Below are 10786 nucleotides of genomic sequence, written 5' to 3'. Positions count from 1 at the left end.
AATGACACATCATAGGATGATGAAAGGATGATAGAAATTGTGATGATGAGTAGCATTGCTCCATCATTATAACTTTCTCAACTTTCAATACAAAATAAAATAAACAATTCAACTTTTTCAAATCTTAAAATAAAAATAATATTAAAAAATATATTTTAACAATACTTTATTCAACTTTTTAATTTTAATCTTATCTTATCTGATCTCTGAAAACAAACGAATCCTTAATCATTGGAATATCTTTAAGAATCGACAATTCAAATATACAATTTGGTATAGAGTAATTTTAGATATAATTTTAAGTTATGTAAATCTCGTGCATATATTTAAAAAAAATAAATCGACTATGATAAAAATTAATTTTTTTTTATGTAAATTTTAGATTTCTTCAACTTTTTTGTAATGAAGGCTAAAAGACTTGCACACTAAATTTCATTTAAAAAAAGAGGATAATGCTTAGTTGCCTGAATCATGTGCCCCCAAGTGCACCGATCAGTGTATCTGTGTTTTTTTTAGCATTTGTGCGTCTGAGTTTTTTTAAAATATTTAAAAAACACACAAATACACTGATTAGTACACTTGGGGACATAATTTTCGGTCGCCCTTGCAGTATCCAAGAAAAAACCAACGCTTGCCCAAAATTTCACTAGTTGATTGTCTAAACTATTGTCAAACTTGATCAATAAAAGAGTAATTCGTTTCAATTTGATTAGGAAATACCACTATAAATTGATGTAAAAAAAATTATAGTTATTCTCTTGGGGGCATTTTCCCAAGTTAGTTAGATCTCACATTCTTTAGCTTTTCTCTAATGGCAGAAAGAGAAATAATATTTACAGTTTTAAGATGTATAAGTCTCGCATATTCTTTTTTTAAAAAATGGAGTGAACGAGACTTACACAATCTATAATTGCATCTAGTATTACTCAATGGCATAATACCTAAATTTGACGTACCTATTTATTAAAGAGCTCTCTTATTTGCAAATCGGTATGTAGAACGTATCATCCATATAACTTATATAACAAGATTTGAGTTGTAAGATTCAAATTTTAAAATTTGTCTTCCAAATTAAATTATGATATGCAAGTGTTTTGCTAGATGTGTTATTAATACCAACTTGTTAATAAAATGTTACTTCATCAAATCACCGTGAAAATAAAATGAAGAAAAAAAATTCTATATATCACACTTATATCCTCTAGTTTCATCTCACTATGATGAGGTATCATTGTTAAGGCTGAGCAAAAATATGAAAATCCAGCTTTGACAAAACAAAGTTAGAGTCGATTTTTTTTAAAAAAAAATTCAGTCGGAGTTGGAGGTGTCGCTGGACGGACTCCAACTCCGATCCAACTCCGACTTTATGCTCTGACTCTGATATTGTACATATGTTATAAAAATATGTATTTATTTATATATTTATCACATATACTAGTATATTTATATAATTATATAACTATAACTTATATAGTTAAATTCAATAATATACTAATATGAGCTAATTATTATAATATAATATACTTATACTATAATGTAAATAAACTAATAATAGTTTAGTATATGTAAACATCATAGTATAATAATATTTCTATCATATATAATTAAGTATAGAAATAAGTTAGACACTAATATTGAAACAAGCCTAGTATAATAAGTTAATAACACAAAATACTAATTTACTAAAGTATAATAACATATAATTAGACATTAGAAAGTCTAGTATATGATTAAGTTATAAATAAGTTAGACATTAGTATAATAACGTGTAATACTAATGTATAAGTCTTGTAATTAGACACTATAGTATAAGTCTTGTATATAAATAAATTAGACACCAGTATAGAAATAACTAATAGTCTAGTATAATAAATTAATAACACATAATTTTAATTTACTAAAATACAATAACATGTAATTAGACACTAGAAATAAGTCTAGTGTAGAAACAAGTTCTAAATAAGTTAAGACATCAGTATAATATAATAACATGCAATTATACACTATAATATAAGTCTAGTATAGAAATAAGTTAGACTATAGAAATAAGTCTAATATAATAAGTTAATAACGCATAATATTATAGTATAATGAAGTGTAATTAGACACTAGAAATAATATGTAATACTATAGTATAATCAAATGTAATTAGACACTATAGTGTAAGTATAATATAAATTAGCAGTCAATAATTTAGTTTTAGAGAAATAAGTATAATATAAATTAGCAGTGAATAATTTAGTTTTAGAGAAAAAATATTTGTAACTGTGAATTGTACAATCGTCGTTTAATCGCTTTGAAAAAAGTGAATAAAATATAGAACCCACATAAAAAAAAGTATTTTTTTAATAGTGAACCCCACTTTTTTTCAAAATGATTACTCGGCATTTCGACAAATTGGAGTTAGGGTCAGAGTCGGGTTGGAGCCTACACAAGTCAGAGTTGGAGTCAAAGTTCAAATCACAAATTCGGAGCTAATTTAGGAGAATTTGACTCCAACTATATTGGTACTCATCCCTAGTCACTGCCCATCAATTTTTATATTTATTATTTAAAAATATAAAGGATTATCTGAAGGTGATAAAAGTTAGGAGTGTGCAACTGGATCCGGATTCGGATTCTAAAATCTGGACGGTTATCTGCCTGGATTAATTCAGAAATAATCCGAGTGGACAACCGGATTCAATCTGGATATCTAGATTTTTTTCCTTTTTTGGCTATAAATCCGAATATCTGGATTGTAACCAGATTTAATCCGAATTTATTAATACTTAAAAAAGATGTTTAAAATTTAAAAAATATTTTTATAGCACTTTTTTTTAAAAAAATTATGATATCATGTTTAAATTGCCCATACTTTTTTTTTAATAATTTAAATACTTTTTAAAAGTTTTATTTTAAAATAAAATAAATAACAATGCAAAATAAATAATATTATTGTTACATCACAATGCAAAATATTTTTTGAAAGCAATATGAGAGACTTGAGAAAACATAAGAGGATTTGAGAGTAGAATGAGAGACTTGAGAAAAAATTTCTGATTCGGAAGCAAGATCTTCTTTTTTTTTATTATTTAAAAGGGACCCGTTTATGGATAGTCGTGTCATAAAATTGAATTTGTAATCGGATTCGAGTTTTTCTCAACCGCCTAGGTGTAATGGGGGCGGATAATCGCTTTGATTCATTCTGGATTTTAGACTGGATCGAAAAAAAAATCTGACCTATTTCTACACCCTTAATAAAAATATCATATTTTATACGGTAAAATGAAAGTAAAACAGATATAATTGCTCAAATGAAAGAATGAAACACGAAGGAACATGAATTAGGAATAGAGTTATCCAATAGGTTATGGTCCACGCCAATGAGTTTAAATAAAGCTTACGTCATCTCAACCTCATAGGAAGTGACTTTAATAATTAAAAACGCCCCCCCACCCAAAAAAAAAAAATAAAAAGCATTATTATGGTCCAACGGCTAGGTTGTTTGAATGTTTTGGATTGACGAATTTGTCCCCGCCCTCTCGAACGCCTACTTTTAATTTAGGCCTTGTTTGTTTTTCAAAGACATCTCATCTCATCTCATCTCATCTCATTTCATCATTACAATTTTTTCAAATCTCCACACAAAATAAAATAAATAATTCAACTTTTTCAAATTCTAAAATAACAATAATATTAAAAAATATATTCTAACAATATTTTATTCAACTTTTTAACTTTAATCTCAACTCATCTCATCTCATCTCTAAAAACAAACGAGCCCTTAATTTTTGATGTTGACGTTGATCGGGAGCGCCTGCTGTGTGATCCGTTACTTATTGCTTCTTATTAAAATAGAATAGAGGTGGGTCCATAGCTATCATATAGAGTCTCGAGAGTCCAAGTAGGGGTATCTCAGTAACTGCATCAATTCAAAACAAGTTTAGATTTCAAATCTGTATTAGAAAAAAGAAAAATTCGAATATCACAACGGTCAAATCGCCATCTTCTGCTCCTTTACCACAAACGACCGTTCTTGTCCTTCCCTTTCAACCAAGCGACTAACGCCAGAATTCAAATCTTCTACTCTCTCCCTCTCTCTCACGCTCGCTCGCTCCTAGAAGCATGAAGCCCAATCAAAGCTCAGAAACCTCGGAGACTCGGTTCTTAGGGACCATATCGGCCTCGTCGATCCGAAACCTCCTTCCCATATCCATCTCCAAGCACAAGTCCTACTCGTCAAACTCTAGACTCTCCAAATTCAACGCCGAGAATACTCCACCGAACGACCCAAATATCCAGACCGGTGATTCCCGATCCTTGCATTCGGCGACCGAATCTTTACCGTCCAAAAAATTGAATTCGCGTCACCCGATCACTAGCGCAGCAGTGGCACCACTGGATCCGCAGGTAAAGTTTTTTAAATCATATTCTTGTGTTCACTATAAAAAATCACTGCAGTTGTTGAAGCCAGTTAAGTAAACCCCGTAGATTTACTCTTGAGAATGTTGAACTTTTAGGATGAGATTGGAGGATTGGACGGTCAGTGTGAAGTATTGGCACCTCCGGATCCACCGGTAAAGGTATCTCATCTGATAGTCCTGAAATTTCGTTTTTGTTTTCTTTTTTATAACTTCATGTTAGCGTTCGGGATGATAATTTTAATTTGAACTTTTTTGATAGGTTGTGGTGAGAATTAGACCTGATAATGAAGGGCATCGGACGGTTAAGAAGGTCTCTTCGGACACATTGTCTGTTGGAGATCGGAAATTTACATTCGATTCGGTTATTGATTCGAATGCGAATCAGGTATGCAGCTTGATCCGGAGTTTATATTTCTCTATTTTTATTCAAGTTGAGCAATGATTTGGTTCTTTTAAAGAAATTTAATCTGAATCCTAGTTTATTTGTCATTTTATACCCAGTTAAACATAAAACCTGCACCTAATTGAATATTTTAGAAACAGCAGAGTTTATGTGAAATTTTCAGCCGAGTTGACTTGTGAGACATTAGAAAGTGCTAGAAAACTTTCATTTACGTGGTTCCTTTTCTGATTACCAGGAAGATGTATTCCATTTAGTTGGAGTCCCTTTGGTGAGAAATGCTTTAGCTGGTTACAACACTTCCATTTTGTCATATGGACAGGTAATTATGGATTGTATTTCATAAATAACATTTCCTTAAAGCAAACTGACTTGCATAGTTAATGGATTTATTCGATTCCATGAAGAAGAGAAGAGAAAGAAAAAAGTGTTTATTTGACAGTGTATCTAGCAATAAAGTCACCTTGTTGAATTTTCACCAGACTGGAAGTGGAAAAACATACACAATGTGGGGTCCTCCAAGTGCCATGGTTGAGGATCCTTCAGCAAGTAGTCACCGGGGCATTGTTCCTCGCATCTTCCAAATGTTGTTCTCCGAGATTCACAGGGTATGTTTTGTTCCTAAATTTTATTGCAAGCGGACATTAGCAATGTCGATGTGTTTCATGACTGTTTGACTCTAATTGTTGTATCTACAGGAGCAAGAGAACTCTGAAGGGAAGCAGACAAATTACCAGTGCCGTTGCTCTTTTCTTGAGGTATTTGCTTTGTTTGAAAATCTCTTGAGTGATAACTCTTCTTCTTAATTAGATGTTTTTGTTTAATTGATTTATTATCACAGATATACGATGAAAGAATTGGGGATCTACTTGACCCAATGCAGCGAAACCTTGAGGTGAAGATTTGTGGTCCTTTTATATTTGTAGTTATATCATCATTATGCACTTAATAATAATATTGAGTTTGGTAAAAAAACTATTCCAGATAAAGGATGATGCGAAAAATGGATTGCATATCGAGACCTTGACCGAGGAATATGTGACTAGCTATGAGGATGTGATACAAATCCTGATCAAGGTATGCACGCATCATTTTAAGTTCTCTTGTATCAACTATATTCCCAAAGTTTGGATTTTTAAATCTTTTTCATGCGATGAGTTTATTGGCATATTTCTGCACTTTACAATGATTTTCCTTTGGTGCATTGTTTGGTTAACTTGTGCGTATATGATGTAGGGCCTTTCAAGTAGAAAAGTTGGAGCAACTAGCTCAAATTCTAAGAGCTCGAGGTCCCATATTGTTTTTACTTTCGTCATCGAGTCATGGTGCAAGGTAACATTGGATATTTCTCTCAACTTTCAGTGAGTTATTTTATTCTGCGAAAGAGGTTGTTTGGTTGTGATAGACATGTTCTTGGAATGTCATTTCCCTCGGACAGAAGATTTCATAGTAGTCTCGGAATTTAATGGAACCATAGATTCATTTGTTGACCATTGTTGCTCTTATTAGGTACTACGATCCATTTTTTTCAATCACTTCATTGTGTTATTTTATCAATTAATGATGTAGGGAACCTCATCCAAGTGTTTTAATAGTTCAAAAACGAGCAGAATCAGCCTTGTTGATCTTGCCGGACTTGATAGAAACAAAGTTGATGATGCGGGTAGACAAGGTGCAAGGGAAGACAAACATTTAAAGAAATCCTTATCACAACTTGGGTATGATGCATCAGCCTCGTAAAATTTTGTTTCTCGAGATATCTTTTTTTATAGATTATTGCTTAGATGATGCGTTTGATTCTACCCCTGCAATTGGTCTATGGTCTTTTTCATATTTTTCCAAAATTGTTGTGTGACTGGATAACACCTTACCTTTTTAGCCATGCTAAAGATATCTTTACAATAAAACAATGCAATACTCAGGGCCGGGGTAAGGCCCCCACCTATACAAGGCCCCCAAAATTAGAAGTGGGATGTTTTTAATTTATTTTATATAGAAAAAATATAAAAACCATTTTATTGAATAAAAGTTTAAATAAATAACTTTTATATTTTTTAATGCGTGCTAGGCCACATGATACTATGTTTTATAATTAATACAATAAATAACTTATAATTTTAAATCAATTGTCCTGAAAGTTTGCTAAATTGAGGCACAAAATTTGTAATGCCAATACTTGGTTCGAGTTGCTAGAGTTTGTCAGTTAGTTTTCTATTGCAGGCCTAAATATTGGTCATGGTTGGATTTAAAAACAGTGTTTCATAATCACTGTTCTCTTATTGGTGCAGGCACTTGGTGAATATTCTTGCAAAAGGATCTCAGTCTGGAAAATCTGAGGATGTGCCATACAGAGGTTCCTGTTTAACACATTTGCTGCAAGAATCATTCGGTGGCAATGCCAAACTCACAGTTATCTGCGCCATCCACCCAGAAAACAAGTAGATGACTTGAACTACTAATAATTTTTTTTAAAGAACCTAAGTAACAATTATGAACAGTTTGCTGTTTCAGACACATCATCATTAGATCAGGTCATTTTCATAAGAGAGGGATTTTAGAACAAATTTTCAAAACTATTTTGAAACAAAGCTTGAGGTTTCAGACTTTCTTTCTGAAATAAAGGTTCTGCTTTTTTCATTGCAGAAATAGTAGTGATACACTGAGAACGCTCAGGTTCGGACAGAGGGTGAAATTCATTAGAAATGAGCCGGTAATAAATGAAATAACAGAGGATGATGTTAATGGTCTGAGTGATAAAATTCGTCAGCTGAAGGTATTAAATTTTCCTGCAGAAGTTTAAATTAAAATCTTATTTTGAAGTTGATAAATTTACTTTTTATTTTCTGTTTTTTGTTTTCAGGAAGAACTTATTAGAGCTAAGTCTAATGCATGTGTACCAATAGGGACTCGAAATGGATATTTTCAAGGACGAAATGTACGTGAAAGCTTGAATCAATTGAGAGTAAGCCTTAACCGCTCTTTGATTCTAGCCCCTATGGAAAATGATTCTGATGAAGAGATAAAAGCTGATGAAGATGATGTAAGAGAAATTCGTCAGCATCTAGATAAGCTGCATGGTTCTGAAGAGAGTATTAGAGACACATCTGTTAATGGGGATTCCATTGAGTTTTATTCGATGGATGAAACTTGTGAGACAGACATGCTCGGTGCAGAAAGTAAAATTGAAGAGATCGGTATGGAAAAGCCTTGGAGTGAGCTTCCTCAAAAGGCTGATGATGCTTTAGAAGATAATTTTGTAAGTGCTTGTAACACTTTAACAGCTGTTGATCTTGCATCCATAAGGAGCATTTCAATTAGCTCATGTTGTCAGTCCCCAGTCCTCCAAGACCCAACGTTATCTGAATCTCCGAGAATTAGAAATGCGAGGAAAAGCATGAATATGACAAGTCTAGCAAGTCAGAACGGTGTGCCAGAAAGTTCAAAGTTAGACTTGGATGTATTAAGACAGTCACTTAAACAGGTTGAGCACATCCGATCTTCTTTGCAGTCAAGCAAGACATGTACAGGCCCCACCGACACCTTGGCTGCTAGCCTACAAAGAGGCTTACAGATCATTGACTATCACCAACGGAACTCAGCAGTAAACAAATCTTCAGTTTCCTTCTCATTTGAGCACTTGGCATTGAAACCTTGTCCAGAAGTTGATAAGGCACTACCAGATGGGAAACCATCTTCTTCTTTCATTTGTGCATCTTGCCGACAGAAAATATGTGAGAAGAGTTCTAATGAGGTCCAGGATAGCTTGAAGACATGGATTGTAGCAGTTGATGAGGCAGAGAGTCCTACCCAACTGACAGAAGAAGTGCCAAAAGTATGTCGAAACTTAATTTCTGCCTGCTATAATGTAATCCATTCTTCTTTGTTAAATCAGTTTGCTGCTTCTACTGTTTCAGGATGCAGGTAATGTAATGATAAAATTTGTCAAGCGAGAAGTTCTTGAAAATGTTTGTTTGGAGCAAGCTGCCAAAATAGAACAGTTGAATGAACTGGTAATAAGATTTTTCTGTCCTCCATAAAGCCTGGAATATTTATATTGTGGAATTTATTATTGACGGTCCGAGTTTCTACAGGTAGAGCAATACAAACGTGAGAAGGAAGAAGTGCATGATCAAGAAAGCAATACACTTTGTCTCAAGGCTGCAGAGAGCAAAATGGTACCATTTAAGGATGCCATAAACAATGATTGTCATGTACTGAAGGAGGACGAGGTTAGATTTGTTATGTTTTCTTTTCTATCGAACCTTGAAATTCAAATGTTGGAAAATCCGTTCCCAATTGTTCCGTGTGGTGGTTTGTGCAGCTTCTGATGTGCAAAACTGTCGAGAATGAAAAATGTGAAGTAAAGGAAGTCATTGAAACTGGGTTTGGGAACAGATGTTTTGATCTGAATGAGAAGGAAGCACTTCTCGAGGAAATTGAGAGGTTAAAAGGCAGGCTACAGTCATATTCTGAGGCATCTCTTAACAGGTCTACAGAAAAACTGAGATCCTCTTTGTTGTCCCGATCGATTCAACTACGAAAAAGTGTTGTAGATCGTCTAGATAGTGGTAAGGAAGAAGAAGAAGAACTAGAGAAGGAAAGACAGAGATGGACAGAAATGGAGAGTGAGTGGATTTCTTTAACTGATGAACTGAGAATTGACCTTGAATCACACCGGCGACGTGCAGAGAAGGTGGAGATGGAGCTGAGCGTAGAGAAGAGGTGCACAGAAGAGTTGGATGATGCACTTCACAGAGCGGTCGTTGGGCATGCTAGAATGGTCGAACACTATGCTGATCTACAAGAAAAGTATAATGACTTGACTGCTAAGCATCGTGCAATCATGGAAGGGATAGCAGAGGTGAAGAGGGCAGCTGCAAAGGCAGGAAAGAATGGTCATGGATCTCGTTTTTCCAAATCCCTTGCTGCCGAGCTTTCTGCATTGAGGGTGGAGAGGGAGAGGGAAAGAGAAATGTTGAAAAAGGAGAACAAGAGTCTTAGAATCCAACTAAGGGACACTGCAGAAGCTGTTCATGCTGCTGGAGAACTTCTTGTTAGGCTGAGAGAAGCTGAACAAGCAGCATCAATTGCAGAGGTAGCTTATCCATCACTTACACATGTGATATTTCTTGATGTCGTATTGGCTTGTGTATAACCGAGTTTCCATTAGGGGCCAACTCTCTTAGCAGGGTTGTTGTTGGGGGGTTAAGAGTTTGAAGTTTTCTGATCAGTTATTGATTCTTATTATCTTCATGTCAATGCAGGAGAACTTTACAAAGGTTCAAGAAGACAACGAAAATTTAAAGAAGCAAATGGAGAAGCTCAAAAGAAAACACAAGATGGAGATGATCACCATGAAGCAGTATCTTGCAGAGAGCAAATTGCCAGAATCTGCATTGCAACCGCTATATCGAGAGGATTCTGACGTTGCACACAGCAACACATTCCCATATCCAGATGATGATCAGGCATGGAGAGCAGAATTTGGTGCAATATATCAAGAGCATTACTAATTCTCCATACAAAGTTAAAATCAGCTACTAAGAGAGTTGGAGGTGATTGGCATTTGTTGTGTGTTGGGTTTGCATCAGGCGACCCTACTCGGGTCCAAGCATTGTACAAATCATGCAACTCTTATTTGTTGGTTTAAAACCTTTTTGTATGTTTGGTGTGATTATGTTGAGAGGAATTTATTCTTTTTGTGACTCTTTCTGGAAAATCATGAATTATTCTTTAAATATAGGTGTGGGACTGCAGCCACTTTGTGGGTAAACCTTAGCAAGCTAAAAGAAATAAATGAGCTTTTGCAGTATCCTTCATTACAGAAGATTATTAGGGCTTGTTTGAAATTGCCTTTACAAGCCTTTTTATTTGATGTTTTTCAAGTGCATTGCTCCTTCAGGTATGGAGTCTTTGAAAGAACAATGAATCTCCAACCAAATAAATTTGTTTTATACTTCCAAACCCCAAAACACAGTTT

The 10786-nt window shown here is 34.2% G+C and overlaps 1 protein-coding gene across 1 annotated transcript; it reads left to right on the top strand.

Annotated features, from left to right (window-relative positions):
• Positions 1-3987: 3987 nt before the first annotated feature.
• Positions 3988-10618, top strand: LOC108984942 (kinesin-like protein KIN-12F). Its single transcript, XM_018957054.2, has 17 exons — positions 3988-4392; positions 4503-4565; positions 4666-4791; positions 5045-5128; positions 5289-5414; positions 5505-5564; positions 5648-5701; positions 5791-5883; positions 6043-6138; positions 6376-6524; positions 7095-7244; positions 7450-7579; positions 7667-8638; positions 8721-8816; positions 8898-9035; positions 9128-9901; positions 10071-10618. Exons 1-17 carry the CDS (start codon positions 4108-4110, stop codon positions 10317-10319), a joined length of 3645 nt encoding a protein of 1214 aa, XP_018812599.1. The 5' UTR covers positions 3988-4107; the 3' UTR covers positions 10320-10618.
• The last annotated feature ends 168 nt before the right edge of the window (positions 10619-10786 follow it).

The sequence above is a fragment of the Juglans regia genome, chromosome 2 (genome assembly GCF_001411555.2).
Source record: "Juglans regia cultivar Chandler chromosome 2, Walnut 2.0, whole genome shotgun sequence".
NCBI classification, from domain to species: Eukaryota; Viridiplantae; Streptophyta; class Magnoliopsida; order Fagales; family Juglandaceae; genus Juglans; species Juglans regia.
This window is presented reverse-complemented; position numbering and strand designations above follow the sequence as displayed.

What these genes read in the sequence shown, in the direction of transcription:
- LOC108984942 (XM_018957054.2), top strand. Translation starts at nt 4,108, where the DNA reads ATGAAGCCCAATCAAAGCTCAGAAACCTCGGAGACTCGGTTCTTAGGG. An exon ending in TGGCACCACTGGATCCGCAG is followed by an intron (nt 4,393 to 4,502) that starts GTAAAGTTTTTT and finishes TTGAACTTTTAG; the next exon opens with GATGAGATTGGAGGATTGGA. An exon ending in TGATACAAATCCTGATCAAG is followed by an intron (nt 5,884 to 6,042) that starts GTATGCACGCAT and finishes TATATGATGTAG; the next exon opens with GGCCTTTCAAGTAGAAAAGT.